Source organism: Myxine glutinosa, chromosome 11 (assembly GCF_964187855.1).
Source record: "Myxine glutinosa chromosome 11, kmMyxGlut1.1, whole genome shotgun sequence".
Classification (NCBI taxonomy): Eukaryota; Metazoa; Chordata; class Myxini; order Myxiniformes; family Myxinidae; genus Myxine; species Myxine glutinosa.
The window spans coordinates 14,934,483-14,954,758 of NC_136271.1; the positions used below are offsets into that span (position 1 = coordinate 14,934,483).

Consider the following 20,276-nt stretch of genomic DNA (forward strand, 5'->3'; position numbering starts at 1 on the left):
AAGGTCATGTACTCATTTTAATTAATGAAAAATGCAATCCCTGGAGTTTTGGATACAGACAGTATGTACATACAGACAAATATATGCGACACTCCACAAGACTGTTAGACGTGACAAACACAGCCACTGAGCTTGGGGGGAAGTGCCATCACTTCCCAGGGTACTCTGGGTACTAGCGACGTCAGAACAATGGTGCGCACCACTTTTCTCTCCCCACTCAGCGGGCTATTTCCTCCTCCCCATGGATGCCAACTTATGGGGATTGTCCGAGCTCTTAACCTTGTAAATGCTGAACAGCAAGCAAGGAAGCAGCATGAACCATTTTTATAAAGTCTTTGGTATGACTCGACCTGGGTTACTTTGGCTCTGAATTTGGCAAATTGTACGGAGTCTCGTCCCGAGCACGTAAGTGTAAAGGAATTGCTTCAGTCTGGCAGTCTGGCTGTCAAACAAAATTGAAAATAATTCCAAACAGGAAGCATACTGTTTTAGCAATGTTATAAAGGACACAACCAACAGGCACAAATATAATGAATTGAATGTGTTAAACGAGATGGTGTAAAAGATGGTGCATCAATGGCGGTAAACGTCCAATTCAATGGTCTTTTTTTTTTTTTCTACATTCTTTAAAATCCTTATTTTATTTCATTTGAATTATATATGAACACTGTAGAATGCAAATGGCCTTCTTTGCCCTTCCAAAATCTTTCACTTTAGCAGTACTTGAGCAAAATTTAATGCCGTCTCCACCGGTCAAATTTGCCGGGCACCATTAGGGCGGAGTAACACCAAGAGGCAAACATAATGGCACCACCGAGCGATGCAACCAGTGTCTGAGACCCTCTCGATGTTTACAATTTTGCTTAAGTACATCGGGATGTCTCCTACGCATCCACGGTCCATGCTACACCTATACGATCCTACCTGTACTATGGTATTTCATCCTCTACCCCCATAAAAGTAACAATATCATTTTGGCCCCATCACTCAATGATGAAGAATCACATTAATAATTAAAAAATTCTCATATCAGGATCCAGGTCTTCACCAAAATCGAACCAATCCTTCCTTGTCACACACCACACCTGTCCACCAAGTTTTGTCCGAATTCGTCTATAAGGTTTTGAGATGTCCTGCTCACAGACAGACAAACAGGCAGGGGTGAAAACAACCTTTGGTGGCAGAGGTCATAAAGGATTAAAAAGCTTAATGAAAAGAAGCAATGCATCTCCTTTCTCCTCCTCCTCCTCCTCCTCCTCCCCCTCCTCCTCCTCCTCCTCCTCCTCCTCCTTCTCCTCCTCCCCCTTCTCCTCATCTCAAAACAATATGATTCACTTAAAATATAGGACTCATTTTGCATAGTGTTTGTATTTATCAAATGCAATTAGATAAGACAAAAAAGTAGAGACGTACTACAATGCACATATACAGACTGCCAGGCACAAATGGTCCAACACACCTGACAAAGCATAGCCTTCAAATACACACAATATTACACAATATTATCCGGATTCTGATTGGCTGTCAAACCTCCTGCATGAAACTGGTATAAACTGAACACGGATTTCGACCATATCTTGTCGTATAAATGAAATAATATGTCTGCCCGGATCCCATCACGAATTGGGCCCGATATCTTACTATAATTCACCAAATGTCTCTGTCCGTTCCCAGGTACCGCAAAATGGCTGAACCGATCGCAACGAAATTGTGGGTGGGTAATCCTGGGACCCCCTGGAGTAAAATAGGCTATATTGTTTTTCCAATTTATTTCCAATTTTCCAATTTATTTCCAATTTCCAATTTTCCAGTTTTTCCAAACACGATGGAATAATATTTACCGATATGAACAGTGATGTGGCTTTTATTGAAATTCTACAAATACTGTTTAGATTTTGATGATTTGCGTGTGATATGATTTAACGGATGTTTATATAAATCGTTTAAAATAAAAAAAGCCTTCAATTTCTGATATTTTTGCCTTTTCATTTGGGCCTCCCAATTGAAGCCCCGCCCGTAGGGCGGGTACCGTTGCTAGTTTCCATAAGAGACCACACACACCAACCAAATTTGTCTCGCTAAGTGTCTTAAAGCATTATATCAAGTGATGTCGACTGGCCTTTAACATCTTGGCAGGATTTATTTTGGTTACAAACTCTTCGGATGCAACGCTTTCTGCTGGTACGGAATCAGGACAGCAGTTTTGTAGTAAAAGGATTTGTTACATCTGGAAATTGGACCCCAACCTAAAATCGAAATGAAATACACCAGAAAGTAATCCATTATACATTCGCAAAATTAGAGGAGGCACACTGACATTATCCAGGGTGTGAAAAGCTTTTCCATGAGATTCAACAGCTTGTCTACAAATCTATTGTGCACGAACTAATCCATTTAAAGTAATCTCTCCCAGCTTCATTATCAAACGATGATAATTCTTAAGATAATTATATAATGATTTCTTAAGATTTTAAGATTCTTAAGATTAAAAATAAATAAATAAATATTTTTAAAAATCCAAAACCTTGATCTTTTCTACCCCCGTCAATTTACCCCAGATCCACTTTTGTGAAATACCGACTTCGTTCCTGGAAGTCCTAGCAGTGTCCATGTGGTTTTTTTTTTTAACCTCTACCACCCCCACCCCCTTTCCCACGCCACCTCCCCCCAAGCCCTCCACCTTCCACAGATCTCCCGATGTCCCTGCTCTCAAATGTTGTACTTGTTTGCTTCCCCCTCTCTCCCCATCTTGTCTCCCGCTCCCTTTATTTCGTTTTGTGTGTCCGTTTGTTTTTTTGTTTTTTTTCGTCATTGATTTTAGCTCTTACAGGAGCCTCGATCTTTTATACAAAAAATAATAATAATAATAATTTTAAAAAATGGTTATTCTTATTTGAAATGGCTGCCTACTTTTCCACAAATTGTTTTGGTGGAGTGGAGAAGACAGCATGAATGCTGTAGATGTTCATTCAACAATTTACATGGATTTTGAGTAAGGAATGATAAAAATATATAATGTTGAAAGAGGTGGATGATTCATCCACAACATGGTCTCTTATTTGCTATTTTTGGGGTAGGGGAGGGGGGATTTTCCTTTTCCTGAGTAATTTGTCCTTTCTATTAGAAATAACAGACACTCAGTCCCGGCACGTTCATTGCCAAAGTTAGACATTGAGAAAAACAATGACCAGGGATCAGCATGGCGAGCATGGAGCCGCCGCCTTTCTCGCTGCATGTCTCCCATGAGGAGTTGATGACCTCAAGTTGAACTTGCCCCCAAAATATTTTCTTTCCTGCTTTGTTCATGATCTGGGCCTCTACTTTAAGGCCTACTTTGATGGATCCTGCCTTTAAGGCTATTTTTGCAGGAACTAGAGGGGCTCCCTTGACAATACTCTGCACTTGAGATTTCTTCTGTCATTCCTGCTTTTACCAGTCACAATATAACGGATCTATATTAAAGAAGTCTCAATTTTAACTGAAACAACATTTATATGAAGAAAAGTATGAGGTTGTAAATTTCTGCTGCTTTAACATATCCCTTTTCATGGGCCTGGGTAGGATTTCTCCATAGGAAAAAGGGGAGGGGTGGGGTTCGACCCTTACAAATATGTAACACAGAACATGCACCTGGGAATGTCACCACCGATCATTTTACGCTGGGCTTGTGTTGGAGACAATATTGGTGCATGTGGTCTCTCAAAGTGAAAATTGAAATGTGTGTGTTAAACTTAGATTAATGGCGTTTTTGGAATTTCTTTTTAATTTGACCATATTTATTTATCACCAAGTTTCAAAAATAGGGAATATGTGTATTTTGCATAAGGTAATCTTTCAACTTTAAAACTTTATATTGCAGAGGAGAAAAACTTTGGGGGGAGTGTGTCTTCAGTTGTTATCTCCATATGTGGGTTTTAAAAGATGGAACACAGAGCCCTCCGAGGACTCAGTATCCACTTGTGTGTGTGTGTGTGTGTGTGTGTGTGTATGTGTGTGTGTGTGATTAAGTTTAGGAACAACCAATACTGCACAATTAATTAAATGCTTAAATAAGAATTAACTTGCACCAGGAGAGTCAGTTTGAGGGGGGTCTTGATGACCCGGCCGAAACGACCCCTGGTGATTCGTGTGGGGGTGGCAGGTGGCGTGGCGGTGGATGGTCGGGCGGGGGGCTTGGTTGACGGGGGACGGCCCCGCCGTGGAGGAAGTGCCAACCGTGGAGGTTGGTCGAGGTCCAAATGGGCCGGTTTGAGGCGGTTCACGGAGATGTGGTCTGGTTTGCCGCCGATGTCCACGATGAACGACTTGTCGTCCCTTTTCAGGACCCGGAAAGGTCCATCGTACGGCGGCCGGAGCGGTCCCCGGTGTGCGTCGTTGCGGATAAAAACGTACTCCGCAGTGCGAAGTGCTGGGGGGACGTGGGGTTGGGGGCAGCCGTGATGGGACGTGGGCACGGGGGCAAATCTCCTGGCAGCCTCCTGGAGGACCGAGTGTTGGCGAGCCGCGGACCAGGGGCCGGTGGCGTCAGGGATGAACTCGCCCGGCACGCGCAGTGGCTGGCCATAGACCAGCTCAGCGGTGGAAGCCTGGAGGTCCTCTTTAAGGGCCGTTCGGAGGCCCAATAGGACCCACGAGAGCCTGTCGGCCCAACCGTCGTCCTGGAGACTGGCCCTGAGAGCGGCCTTCATCGAGCGGTGGAACCGCTCGCACAAGCCGTTGGCGTGGGGGTGGTAGGCCGTGGTGCGGTGAAGCTTGACCACCAGGGCCTGGGCGACCGCACCCCAAAGCTCGGAGGTGAATTGCGGGCCTCTGTCAGAGGAGATGTCCGAGGGGGCGCCGAAACGGGCAATCCAAGTGCCAATGAAGGCCTGCGCCACGTCGGCGGATGTTGTTGATGCCAGCGGGACGGCCTCCGGCCACCTGGTGGTCCTGTCCACCATCGTGAGGAGGTGGGTGAAGCCCCACGAGGATGGAAGGGGTCCCACCAGGTCCACATTGACGTGGTCGAAGTGCCGCGCGGGCACGTCGAATGGTGCCAACGGGCCTGGTTGTGCCGGTGGACCTTCACGCGCTGGCAGGCGACACAGGCATTGGCCCAGTCACGGACGTCTTTACGGAGCCCGTGCCAGACGAACTTCGCTGCCACGAGCTTCTGCGATGCCTTCCGGCCCGGGTGGGAAAGGCCGTGGAGGGCGTCAAAAATGTGCCGCTGCCATCCGGTGGGCACGATGGGGCGAGGTTGGCCCAGGGAAATGTTGCACAGGAGAACCGTGCCCGTGTCCTCGAAGGGGACGTCGGCCAACCGCAGGCCTGTGTCGGCTGTCCGGAGGGCTTGCACCGTGGGGTCTGCGGTCTGGTCGGCCGCCATGCGGGCGAAGTCCACACCCAGGTGGACGGCGTTCGTGCCGGACCGGGAGAGGCAATCCGCCACCGGGTTGTCCTTCCCCGCGACGTGCCGGATGTCCGTCGTATATTCGGACACGGCCGAGAGGTGGCGCTGCTGGCGGACCAACCACGGCTCGGTGACCTTGCCCATCGTGAAGACCAGTGGCTTGTGATCGACGAAGGCCGTGAACGCACGGCCCTCGAGCAGATGGCGGAAGTGCCTGACCGCCAGGTGAAGCCCGAGCAACTCGCGGTCGAAGGTACTATAACGGCGTTCGGGCGGGCGAAGCTGCCGGCTGAAGAACGCCAGCGGTTGCCAGGCACCACGCACCCATTGCTCGTGCACCGCGCCCACCGCATAGTCCGAGGCGTCGGTGGTGAGGGCGATCGGTGCATCAGGCGCCGGGTGCGTGAGCATGGTGGCGTTAGCCAAGGCGAGCTTCACGCCCGCGAACGCCGCGTCCATCTGCTCGGTCCAGGTAACGTCGCCTTTGCCCGGCTTCCCTCGGAGGGCCTCGTGCAGGGGGCGCAGGAGCTGGGCGATGCGGGGCAGGATCCGATGGTAAAAGTTTACCATGCCCAGGAACTCCTGGAGCCCCTTGATCGTGCGGGGGCGCGGAAACCCCTTCACCGCCTCCACCTTGGCCGGCAGGGGCATGGCCCCGTGCCTGGTGATGCGGTGCCCCAAAAAGTCGATGTCGGCGACGCCGAACCGGCACTTGGCGGGGTTCACAATGAGGCCATGCTGGCCCAGGCGTTCGAAGAGCGTGCGGAGATGGTGGAGGTGCTCTTCGCGGGACGCGCTGGCGACGAGGATGTCGTCCAGGTAGACATACACAAAATCCAAGTCGCGCAAGACGCTGTCCATTAGTCGCTGGAACGCCTGAGCCGCATTTTTCAACCCGAAGGGCATCCAAAGAAATTCGAAAAGTCCGAATGGCGTGATGACGGCCGTCTTCAGGATGTCCTCCGGCCTGACGGGGACCTGACAGTAGCCGCGTATGAGGTCCACCTTTGAAAAGAAGGACATGCCCGCCAACCGGGCGGAGAAGTCCTGAATGTGGGGGACGGGGTAGCGGTCGGGGGTGGTGGCGTCGTTGAGGCGCCGGTAGTCCCCGCACGGTCGCCATCCCACGCCGGGCTTTGGCACGATGTGGAGCGGCGACGCCCAAGCACTCTCGGAGCGCCACACGATGCCGAGCCGCTCCAGCGTAGCGAACTCCGCTTTAGCTACCGCGAGCTTCGTCGGCTCGAGGCGGCGTGCCCGGGCGTAGACCGGTGGCCCGGCGGTGGTGATGTGGTGTTCCACCCCGTGCTTGACGGCTCCCGCCGAGAAGGTGGGCCGCGTGAGGGCCGAGAAGCCGGTGAGGAGGCGGGTGAATTCGTCCGCTGCCGGAAGCGTACAGATCAACCTGGCCGGAACCGAACCGCTCAGCAAGCCGCTCGGCGAGCCGCTCGATGAGCCGCTCCGGGAGCTGCTCAACGAGCCGGGCAGCGCGCAAGCGAGCGAGCTGAACGTCTCGGCCTGGACGAGCCTTCTGTGCTTTACGTCCACCAACAGCCCATTTGCACACAGGAAGTCCGTGCCAAGCAATGCCATGGCACGTCGGCAGTGACGAACGACCACCGGAAAACCTGCCCTCCGAACCGCAGAGAGAGGCAGCGTTTTCCGTTTCCGCGTTTTCCAGCGGGCATCCCTGCACCCCGGACGCCGCCAGTCGCCAGAGGGCGCTTCGGCCGGGTCATCCGTTTGCCCCGCAAACTGACCCTCCAGGTGCGCGGGAATTCTGGGGGGGGGGGGGGGGGCGTGTGGCGGACACGAAAGCTGACTGGCGTGATGGCATCATTCCGCGCACAAAGTGGGCGGCGGCCACGCCCGAGGGGTAGGCGTGGCCTCGGGATATACACGGGGCACACAGCCCCGAGCACGGCAGTGCTACAGTAGGGCTCTTTCAATAAACTCTTTTAATTCACCGCGTTGGCCGCTTCCTCCTTGGTAAGCAAGCAGCGCGCGTAGCACCGCGCTTCACCACCAACTTTCATCCAAATCCGTTCATAACTTTTCCAGATATCTTGTTCACGAACACACACACACACGCACACACAGACACGATCGAATGCATTACTCTCTGGCGGGAGTAAAAAACTTTGTATATGCATTCAACATTGGAGAACGCATGAAACATGTAACGATTTTTGGATTTGACCTCTGGTTCATGCCCCAAGGGGTGAGGACTTAGGGCCATAGTGGTCAAAACAGGAAAACATTTTAAAGTCAAAATTTGATATTGGGTCAATCCTTGTGGGACATTTTGCGATTGTACTCCATCGACTTCGGTCGAGCTTGAATTTAGATTTACATAACGATGTGAATTTACAGATACAATGATGATTATCGTGAGTAAATTTCATTGTGGCTGCTCCCTTCTTCCCCTTCGTCTGTGAGTATGTTTTCATGCATATCGAATGTTTGGATAGCTAATGGAATGGCCTGAGATGAATTTATTGGTCATTAGGTCACATGACGTTAAAAAATTTTGGATACAAAAAGTATAAAATCTTAACGGTTATGTGATCTTTAATGACTTGAGATTACCTGAGATGACTCAATACAAATAAGTGAAGAATAAGTAATCATTTTAAAACTACATTTGAACATTCCCATGATGTGAGATGAGCAGGAAGTTGTCTTTACAAGGTCAGCTTGGGTTCGTATATGAAAATTTTTTTTTTTACCTTTTTTATTTTCTTTGAAGTGTAACCTGCGTAGTGTACTATCTGTCCACGGCTGACATAATATAATCAACTATTGTTCCAAGATCTCTTCAAGTTAATTGGTGGCAGAATTCCCTTTTGATGTGGCTAAATGACACACATGTAACCTTATTCCACCGTCTGCAGCTGCTCTTCCAAGAGCGAAATCCTGGCCTACGTTATGAATACACCATCACCCGTGAAGCAGAAAACACTAATGAAATCACTCCGCCAGTATTCTACTGGAAATATGGCACCTGGACACCATGCACAGCCACATGCGGAACAGGTCAGGTTGCAAATACCCGACGCACTTCCTTCTACTGTCACTATGAACATTCCTGCATTGATTGAATCCAATACCGATATAATTTTTTTTTTAATTGTTATGGAACAGCTCCATAGGACACCGACACATTGTAGTTGTTTGTACAGGTGTGCAGCGGCAGACAGTCCAATGTGTGGAAAATGCAGCTGGAGTGGTTGAAGAGAAATTCTGTGACTCTCTGCTGAGGCCCGAAGACAAGCAGCGGACGTGCAATGAACAGGATTGTCCAGCCAGGTGCACACCACTTACACACACACACACACACACACACACACACACACTCAGACACACACACACTCAGACACACACACACACACTAACACACACACATTATATATATATATATATATATCAGTCACTATGCGACCTTCATATCATCAGTGGAGAACCGCCAGCAAGGTGTCCCATACAGCTGCTGCTGCACCTTGCAGGGAGCGATACGCACCGCCTGCCACGCGGTGACGTTATCTCTGGTATCCACTCATCATATGGAGTCGACCTGTGTGACCTGTCGACCTGTATATATATATATATATATATATATATATAAATATAAACACAACTGTGAGAAATAGTAGAAACTCCACAGTACGAGCACGGCGTCTCATTTGCATTAAATAAATAATCGGGAGATTAAATCAGTATTTAATCATTAGGTTACTAATTATAACTAATTACTTTAATTTTAATTAAATTAATTTGGTTACTAATTCGTAGTATCCATGATGTCTGTACATGTTTGCATCCCATATATATATATATATATACCACCATGCTCTTCCAGCCAAAGATTAAGCTGCATAAATCAACCAGGAAAAGAAAAACATGGCACACCCTTTGCTCTTTCAACCCCTACTCGGATTTCTTTACAGATGCAAAACATTGCCAAGTAGCACATGCATAAGAATCCCAATGCTACATGCCCGCAAGGCTAACCCCCGCTCTAGCGGAGAAAATGGCCTTAAAACGATCATTCATTCATTCATTCATATACTTGCTAACTCCATCACTTTGTAACTAAATGTTTCATGATATTTGTTATATTATATCACCTTTATCTGTCAATATTGTTGAAATGAAGATCAAATACCTGTATGTTGAAATATGTTGAAAAAGTCAAAACTTTACATGGGGTGTTTACTTTTTCACGTGACTGTATATATATATATATATACAGTGGAACCTTGACTTACGAGTTTAATTCGTTCTGTGACCGAGCTCGTAACTCAAATTGCTCGTTTCTCAAATCAAATTTCCCCATTAAAATGCATTGAAATGCTATTAATCCGTTCCAGCTCGTATCTCGAAAAACTCGTAAGTTGGGGCACTCGTAAGTCAAGGTTCCACTGTATATATATATATATATATATATATATATATATATATATATATATATTGTTACGGACACGCGGATTAAGATGTTATGATGGGCCGAGCGGAATGGCCGCCGTGTTCGCACAGTTTACCCGATTCCACCCGACGTTGACCAAATCGCGCTATGCTAAATCAATGAAGGAAAGGACACAACGGCTGGGATAAATGAAACGAATACAGTTCTCAAGACCTCCGGAGGAGGATATAATTGGTGGTGGAGAAAAGGGGTAGATTACAAGGTAAGAGGTAAAGCACAGAAGAGATAGGCACTTAGACACAATCTTATCTATCCCAGACAGACCACAGACAAACGGAACAAGACTGACTTACACAGGGATTGATGGCAGGGAAGGACAGGCAGTCGATAGCACAAGGTGCACCTTGGCTCAGGGGCAGAATCAAGCACGGTCCAGTTCAGAGATGCGGGGAGGTATTGCAGCGCTCGGAGGTGGTGTCTCTCTTCCTTCAAGTCCAGCGCGCATCTGACGTCACCTCCCTCTTCCTGCGCATGCTCAGCGGGGAGTGACACGCCCTCGGCTCGTTGGCCCCGCCCCAGATGGGATCGGTCCGCCGCTTCTATTGGGTGCGGAGGGTTACCGGGCTCCGCCCTTGACGAGGAGCTGACAGCGAGCCCCTACGTGGTAACCCCGTCGAGCACATGTTCGATGGCGGCTAACCAAGCCGGAGTGAGGACGCGCACTCCCCGCGCCGCCGCCGTTGTTGTTGCTGTTGTTGTTGTTGTTGCTGAACCGTGAGGAAGAGCTGCGGGGAGGTATTGGGAGGTCCTAAACTTCCTAACGGTGCCATACAATCACATTCTGGTGCAACGAAGAGTCAGAATTAATGGAAACGAGTCCTTAACTGACATAGACTAAGAATAACTAGCAAGATGTCCTATAGTTGTCTACGTGAGATGCGGTGGACCTGGATGCGACATTTAATGGGGGAAATAGGGGAAGGTCGGGTCTACAGAGTGTTGTTTACAGAAAATGGGACTAGGGAATGGGGGATTGGGGATAGTTGGGAAGTATGGAGGAAATAGGGGAATATTTACAAGCGGATATGGATGGAGGCCAATCTCATATCCGCAACAATATATATATATATATATATATATATATATATATATATATATATATATATATATATATATATATATATATATATATATGTATATATATATATATATATATATATATATATATATATATATATATATATATATATATATATATATATATATATATATATATTGTCGTGCGGACCCTTCGGTTAACACCAGGGACCCTCCAGGTGCGCGAGCCTGGAGCTGGTCTTCACCACAGATGGACCAGAACGGATTTACTTGAGGCGACGACCAAACACGGATTGGGCTATAAAACGCGGGAGGGAGAAGGGAAATGGACGCTGTGGTAAAAGCGCTTACCTGGAGAGTAGTACCTACCTACCTATACAGATCTAATTGGCTCTACATTTTGCTCTGCCCCCAGACATAGCAATATATATATATATATTACTGAGTGACTTTGAAGTCATCAGCACATGTCATTTTAGAAATGTTGTTGAACAAGAATGATAATAAAGAGTAGTACTCTACATGTGCAATCGGCACTTGGTCATTTATAATGCAAATGAAGAACTTTCCTGCCATTTCCTGTATTTCCCACCATTCTATAGGTGGTGGACAGGTGATTGGCAGTCCTGTTCAACAAGCTGTGGTCCTGGCGGTCTGGTGAAGCGCACCATACTCTGTTTGCGGGCCATTGGAGCCGATGAGCAGCAGGCGCTCCTCGACACTGACTGCCAAAATTTGCCCAAGCCGGAGGTCGAGGGGCCTTGCCCATATTTCACTGAATGTCTCGAGCAGTGGATTACTGGACCTTGGTCTACGGTACATTGTGGTTTGGGTGGCTTGGTTGTTTATATCTGAATGTTCACAAACATTGGAAAATATGTAATTGTGTACATTGCCCGTCGAAAAATCTCCTGGAGCTGATGAGATCCGATGGGAATTCCATTAAAAAAAAAAAAACCACCTTTAGAGGCCATTTTTCCCCGCAAAGCGGGGGTTGGCCTTTTTCGGGGACCGTGGTTGTTGTTGTTTTTTGGTCCCCTTTTTGAAGCAATGTTTTACGGCCGGATGCCCTTCCTGCCGCCAACCCTTTTTGTCGCCTTTTACGACAAGCAGGGAATTACCAGTGAACTGGTACTCAATTTGCCGACCTCGGAAGGATGACAGGCTGAGTCAACCCCCCTGGCGTTAATTCAGCGATCGACCGGGATTCGAACCCAGGATCCTAGGATCCTAAGCTGGCACCCTAGCCGCTAGCCCAACACCAGGCTAAATTCCACCCATGACACCCATGACATCTAATGACATCTAATGGAATTCATGACATCTAATGTGGTCCTGGCGGCACCCATGACATCTAATGGAATTCCATTAGATGTCATGAATTTTCATTTGCAAAGGTAAAGTATCAACCAGATTTTAAAACACTTTTTTACATGAGACTTTTTGCATCCAAAATCTTACAGGTTATGCGACCTCAAATAAAATAATGAGAGGCTATAATTTACAAAGTCCACTGATGAAAGATAGTGTGTTGCTAACAATCCAATTAATATCGCAATATTATTCGTAGTATCCATTCTCATCAATGCAAGCATCCCATCATTTTCTTGATGCCAGCATTGTCTGTAACATTCTCATTGTAATGGCCGCAACAATAGAAAAATAGGTCACAAAGCTGGATAATTCAATCGGAACATGATTTATTCTGAAACACAATATAATAAACAGCAGAACAGTAGCTTAGGGCAGCATGCCTCCAGAATTTAGTGTCAGCCAGCAGTCTTCCTATGCGTTCTGCTGACTGAGCACTTGGCCTACTCCCTCGCTGCCGCTCGCCCCATCCCTGGTGGCCTGCGGCTCTTTTCGCTGCCTCCCGGTACCTAAGGTAAGACTTATTCTGTTACACTGACACAATGGCTGACTGTTGACCTCAGCAGATGATGCAAAAAGTCATCTCATAAAATTGTTTCCAATGCTGTGAAACAAGTAGATGTGTCATGTGGAGTCTCAGCAGAGCTGCTTCTTCAGCACAGTGGGTCCCAGGTTCCATATGATGATGTAGTTACCTTCGATTACTGTTCTACCCTGTTAAATGTTTGGTCCCTCTTTTCTTATGTAATCATAGAATTCTGTGGAGAGAACTTCATCTTTCCTAACAGATGCATCTGTTTTTTTTTTACCTCTGCCACCAAAGGTGGATTGAGCTGATGTTTTCACACCCCTGTCTGTCTGTCTGTTTGTTTGTCTATCCGTTTGTGAACAACATATCTTAAGAAGTTGTGGACGGATTCGTAGGAAATTTGGCAGAGAGGTAGCGCATGTGACAAGGACGAAAATGTGACAGGGGAGATCGGGCCAAAAACAATACATAGCAAGATATCTCAAAAAGTTGTGGACAGATTTGAACGAAACTTGGTGGACAGGTTGTGTGTGTGACAAGGAAGAATCGATTCGATTTTGGTAAAGATCCTGATCCGGATCCAGCTAGTAGAATATTTTCAGTGATTCTTCACCATTGAGCGATATGGTCAACCAGGTGGAGGTATGCTCTCTACTGAGTGCCGTTCTCCTTTTATTTTCTATTTTTTTGGTGAAGAAGGTCTTCCACTCAGCTATCCTTTTTATTTTTATTTTTTCGCCTTTTACCATTCTGGTTCACAGTAGATCTTGTCAACTAAGATGTTGTCTTCACCCAAAATTAAATGGCCCTCGTGTTATTGTCAGGTTGAAAATACATAAATTGTGCTTCAAGATTTTATGTCGAATGAATGCGACATCCTCACACCATCCAAGGTGAGTTTATCTGAATGGGCTTTTGCTGTTTGTACGTGAGCGGTCAAGCAAACATGTCCCTGCTCACGCTCTTCTGGGGTGCGCCTTGTTGCTGCCCCTTCCTTTCCGACTATGCTGAGTAGTGGATAGGTCGCGTGCTGCCAAGTTTTTATTATTTATTTATTTATATAGAGAATAGAGAAGCAGGTCGCAATTTATCAACCGCAAATACGTGGAATACGCGTACCCGCGAATTGCGGAACCGCGAATAGCGGGGTCCGACTGTATGCTTCAGATGTTAACATACAATTAAGGGCTTATCAATAAGTACATGGCCTGTGATGTGATGGTAAAACGATTTTTATACTTTCATTGTACATCAATCTTCCTGAATTTCTTACATGGTTCTTCTAAAACAATTGTAATTTTTTTATGTGAGTAGTCACACTTGTAGGGCTATGTACATTTACATATGCATTAATGGGAAAGTGGGGTGGGTAAATTGAGAAACGGAAAGGTGGATGGTAGAGGCGAAAATGGAGGGGTATGCAAGACGGATCGAGGTGGTGGGGAAGTGGAGGGATGGAGAAAGGAGAAAGGAGGTGAGGAGAGTCTACGTATTGCAGTGAGGATTCCTGCAACTGAAGTGATTGCAGTTGTAATTACAGTCGTCTGCAGAAAATACCTGCTTAAAACTAGAACGGCACTTGGTTGAGAGCGTACCTCCGCCATGCTGAATACGTTACGTTTAGTATCCCACTGATAGGTCGGATCTGGACCTGAACCAACTTCCAATCGGCTTGTTCTTGTCACCTAACCAATTCCTCCACCAAGTTGGAATCTCCCGCGATGAAGCTAACTCTGACGGCCTTTCACTCTCACCACAGGCAGGTTGGTGGTCTTTCTGCCTTCTACCGACTCCTCTCCGGCCTTGCTCCCCCAGCTCTGTCTGTGCTCTGTCCCTCAAATATTCCTGCAGGATGCACAAGATCTGCCTGCAACCCTCTTATGGTTAATCTGCCAAAACCAAGACTCTCTGCTCACCTTCACTCTTTCATTCCTCTTTTCTCCCGCCTCTGGAACAAAGTCCCTCACTCTCTTCAATCCCACTCCTCCCTCCAGGTCTTTAAAACAGCTGTTCACCACCATCTCTTATCTTCCCCCATCAAAAACCTTGATCATTTCTACCCCCGCTAATTTCACCCCAGATTCACTTTTTTGAATTACCGACTTCTTTCCTTGAAATCCTAACAGTGTCCATGTGTTTTATACCTCTCCCCCCCTCTTCCCATGCCTCCTCCCCCCAAGCCCTCTCCCTCCCACAGATCTCCTGATGTCCCTGTTCTCTACTCTACTGTTGTACTTGTGTGCTTCCCTCCTTCTCCCCACCCTCTCTCTCCCCATCTTGTCTCCCGCTCCCTTTATAATATGTTTTTATGTGTCCGTTTGTTTCTTTTATGATTAATCTTAGCTCTTACACGATCCTCGATCTTGTATACAAAAAAAAATTTTTTTGTCATTACCTGGCTGCACCTTTTTGAGATATCATGCTATTATATTATTTTTGGCCCCATCACTCAATGGTGAAGAATCACTTTAAAATTAAAAAAAAATTCTTCAATCACTTCACCAAAATCAAATCAATTCTTCCTCATCACATACCTAACCTATCCACCAAGTTTCCTCCTAATCCATCCATGACTTTTTGAAACACACTCGGAAGTACTCATGGCTTTAGCACTCGTCATCTGCAATAACCTCCAATCTTACAATGCTGTAAATTTTCATCGTCATACTTGCTGGAATTCAGAACAGCTGGGAATCACCCCCCCAAACACAACAATAAGTATATTTATTGTGTCATGTGTTCTCCATGCAAAAGGAGAGGAGTTGATTGAACTCAAACAAAACTTTTTTTTCCTTCTTTTTTTTTGGCTTCAGAGCAGTCTTCATGTGGTTTTGTCCAATTTGTGTTTTGCAGCATTTATTTCCAGCTGGAAAAACATTATCGGTCCTGAATTTCGAGGCAATTGACTGGTCAAAGTAAATACCACCCGTCGAAACCACTGTAAGCAATGGGTACTTGGGTCAAATCGAACTGCGATCGATACAGCTGTTCCAATTTTTCTTGCTCCTCCTTCATCATATCATATCTCGAATGTGATGATCCCACTGCAGAATGGCCTAGCTTTCAGCATCTGGCTGTACTTGTAGAGACGAGCAGGCGGTGATTTAAACAGGCTTCTGGCTAGAGTCCAATCCTGTGTATCACCTGATAGCTCCAGCTCTTGCCATGTGCTTGCCTCTGGGATGGAGCCAAGAGGAAACAGCTGATACAGCACATGTGTGTTATTGTTTTGTTTTTTTACCTCAGTAACGAATAGATCACAAAGCCAGGAACCCGAAAGTCCCAGGTTCAAAAGCAACGGGTACCTTTCTAATCTTGTGTTTAAACATCTATTTGAATGTGATATAATATTCCCTTTCAATATCAAGGCTTTCATTATGTTTTGAGAGATGTAACTGGTAGAGATTGGAGAGGAGAAGGGAATAATTCGTTTTTCATTGTGGGTATAAATGACTGTGAAATCGGTAGACTAAGTGCATTCAGAAAGTATTCAGACCCCTTCACTTTTTTCACATTTTGTTATGTTGCAGCCTTATGCTGAAATCGTTTAAATTCATTTTTTCGCTCATCAATCTACACTCATTACCCCATTAATACCCAAAATGACAAAGAGAAAACAGGATTTTAGAAAGTTTTGCAGATTTATTAAAAAGAAAAAACTTAAATATCACATTGACATAAGTATTCAGACCCTTAACTCAGTACTTAGTTGAAGCACCTTTGGCAGAGATTACAGTGTCGAGTCTTCTTGGGTATGACGTGACAAGCTTTGCACACCTGGATTTGGGGATTTTCTGCCATTCTTCTCTGCAGATCCTCTCAAGCTCTGTCAGGTTGGATGGGGACCGTTGGTGGACAGCCATTTTCAGGTCTCTCCAGAGATGTTCGACTGGGTTCAAGTCAGGGCTCTGACTGGGCCACTCAAGGACCTTCACAGAGTTGTCCCTAAGCCACTCCTGCGTTGTCTTGGCTGTGTGCTTTGAGCCTTCGACCCAGTCTGAGGTCCTGAGCGCTTTGTTTCAGGTTTTCATTAAGGATATCTCTGTACTTTGCTCCATTCATTGTTCCCTCCACCCTGACCCTGCTGCTGAAAAACACCCCACAGCATGATGCTGCCACCACCATGCTTCACCGTTAGGATGGTATTGGGCAGGTGATGACCGGTGCCTGGTTTCCTCCAGACATGACACTTAGAATTGAGGCCGAACAGTTCAGTCTCGGTTATATCAGACCACAGAATCTTGTTTCTCACAGTCTGAGAGTCCTTTAGGTGCTTTTTTGCAAACTCCAAGCGGGCTTTCATGTGTATTTCACTGGGGAGAGGCTTCCGTCTGGCCACTCTGCCATAAAGCCCAGATCGGTGGAGTGTTGCGGTGATGGTTGTCCTTCTGGAAGTTTCTCCCATCTCCACACAGGATCTCTGGAGCTCAGCCAGAGTGACCTTCGGGTTCTTGGTCACCTCCCTTACCAAGGCCCTTCTCCCCCGATTGCTCAGTTTGGCCGGGCGGCCAGCTCGAGGAAGAGTCCTGGTTGTTCCAAACTTCTTCCATTTAAGAATTATGGAGGCCACGTTTTTGAGGCCATTCGTTTTTGCTCTGATATGCATTGTCAGCTGTGAGACCTTATATAGACAGGTGTGTGCCTTTCCAAATCATGTCCAATCAATTGAATTTACCACAGGTGGACTCCAATCAAGGTGTAGAAACATCTCAGATGATCAAGAGAAACGGGAGGCACCTGAGCTAAATTTCAAGTGTCATCACAAAGGGTCTGAATACTTATGTCAATGTGATATTTCAGTTTTTTTCTTTTTAATAAATTTGCAAAACTTTCTAAAATCCTGTTTTCTCTTTGTCATTATGGGGTATTGAGTACAGATTGATGAGGGGAAAATGAATTTAAACGATTTCAGCATAAGGCTGCAACATAACAAAATGTGAAAAAAGTGAAGGGGTCTGAATACTTTCTGAATGCACTGTATATATGTATCATCATTATATTTCAAAAGGTTTTGGACAAGTTATGACAACATTGGGTGGACGAGTTGGTTCAGTGACGAGAACAAGCCGATTTGATTTTGGTACAGGTCCAGATCTCGGATCCAGATCCAGCCTATAAGTGGGATACAAAAACATTAACTGTTCAGGCATTATCAGTGGGATTCAGCGCTATTCGCTGTTCTTAATTATCAATTTGTTTTGTTTTGGGAACACTGGTGGGGTTTGTCTGAAACAAGACATCGTCTGCATTCAATAGTACGGTACACTATATGGTATTGTTGTCTTTAAATGATAGGCATAACTTTGTTGAATGATGTGATCAATGTAAGATTGTGTCTTAAAATAAACAATTGTACAACAAATATCTCACCCATAATTTTCATGGAAGACTTCAACAACTCTCTCGCAATAACTTTGAATGACTACAGGATCTACAGGATCACGCAGTTGGTTGCATGCTTTCCTCTGAGCTCTTGTGTTCTATGTTCCCATCCTCGGTTGTACTTTTTTTTTTTTTTTTTTTTTTTTGTATACAAGATCGAGGCTCGTGAAAGAGCGAACATTAATCACACAGAAAGACAAACAGACACATAAAACAAATAACATCGGGAGCGGTAGACAAGATGGGGAGAGAGGGGGAAGGACACAAACACAACATTTGAGAGCAGGGACCGAGAGACATGGAGACATCGAGAGATCTGTGGGAGGGAGAGGGCTTTGGGGGGGAGGCATGTGAAGGGGGGGAGGCATGTGAAGGGGGGGAGGCATGGGAAGGGGGGGGCGGTGGGAGAGGTATAAACATATGGACACTGCCAGGATTTCCAGGAAATAAGTTGGAATTTCAAACAAGGTGGATCTGGGGTGAATTAGTGGGGGTAGAAAAGATCAAGGTTATGGATGGGGGAAGATAAGAGATGGTGGTGAACAGCTGTTTTAAAGACCTGGAGGGAGGAGAGGGATTGAAGGGAGTGTGGGAGTTTGTTCCACAGGCGGGAGAAAAGAGGAATGAAAGAGTGAAGGTGAGCAGAGAGCCGAGATTTCGGCAGTTTAACCATCAGAGGGTTGCTGGCAGATCTTGTGCGACCTGTAGGAATATTTGGGGGACAGAGCACAGAGAGAGCTGGGGGAGCAAGGCCGGAGAGGAGTCGGTAGAAGACAGAAAGACCACCTACCTGCCTGCGGTGAGTGAGTGAAAGGCCCTCAGAGATAGCTTCATCGCGGGAGATTCCAATGATTTTGAAAGCTTTGGATTCAACAGCGTGAAGACATGCGTACTGACGCATGTCTGACGCATGTCTGAAGAGTACTGACGAAGTCTGAATAAAACTACCGTTATGGTTCCATGCTGTCAGGGCACACTGGGGCTCCTGGGGCTCCTGGGGCTCCTTCCCCTTTGGAGGTGATATAAAGCTGATTGTCACGTCTGAAGAAATATGCATATAAAAGATCTATGTCATCTATTGGAAGGCGAAGCCTTTGATTGCAATACCATGCCCATATAAACAGAACCAATACACAACAAACATGATATTGATGTTTCAATGTAAACATTACAAATGGCGGATGCATTGAATAGATTGATAATATATAATTGTGAGTGCAACACCGATGTGAGGACACAAAGTTCCAATACATGCCTGATTTGCAAACAGTGCTGTATTTTTATTGATTTATGGAAACGTTTGTTTGTACAATAAGTATAAGTAGAGTCACAGCCAATAGAGCAATCAACATAGTATAAGGGATTTCAACTTCGGGTCTGAACTGCATTATGCAAGTGCTCAGATGGGAATAGTAAGTAAAGACGATGAAAACATTGCTTAACTAGAATCGCAGACATTCACAAGTGAATGCAATATGTCTGCCGTCCCTTTCCTGTGAAACATCTCCATCTTCCCCCACAATCCCCCCCCCCCTAACCATCGCAGTAGGCCCCTGCTCCCCCACCCCTTCTGCACCTAATTTAACCCTTGTGAAATGGAAAATAAGACACCGGAGCAATGTTTAGTCTGCAGAGGCTGGAGCAAGGTATTTTTGTACCGTGTTGTCTGGATTGGTTATATAAAGGCTTGGCAGGCCAGAAACCTCAATTTCATGTCGGATTTTGACCTTTGACCCCATGTGGAATCTGAAGAGAACCACCAAACGAATGTTTTCCACTTCAATCTATCAAGCTTGTGGTAAGGCATAATTTTGCCAAGTACTGTCTGAATTGATTGAAATAGACATTGCACACCGAAACCTTAATTTAGTGGCCATTTTGACTCCTTGTATTATCTGGAAGTGGACTGTAATCCGAAATTATTTTGAGGAATCCCCACAGAGTTGTTTGAAAGCCCCTTTGTGCCAAATCGCATCACCATTGACTCAAATACAATGGAATGGCAAGGGGAAATGTGATTTTTTTTTTTTGAGCATTCCACCTTTGACCCCTTAAATTGGACCAGGGACCTAAATTAT

The 20,276-nt window shown here is 46.0% G+C and overlaps 1 protein-coding gene across 3 annotated transcripts in view; it reads left to right on the plus strand.

The window, feature by feature from the left end:
• Positions 1-20,276, plus strand: part of ADAMTS7 (ADAM metallopeptidase with thrombospondin type 1 motif 7) — a 130,128-nt gene that overhangs the window by 64,915 nt on the left and 44,937 nt on the right. For all 3 annotated transcript variants that reach the window (XM_078786407.1, XM_068130199.2, XM_078786408.1), the window contains exons 16-18: positions 8,287-8,428; positions 8,575-8,701; positions 11,519-11,732. In XM_078786407.1, coding sequence (XP_078642533.1) covers positions 8,287-8,428; positions 8,575-8,701; positions 11,519-11,732 — 483 coding nt within the window. The remainder of the gene's footprint in view (positions 1-8,286; positions 8,429-8,574; positions 8,702-11,518; positions 11,733-20,276) is intronic.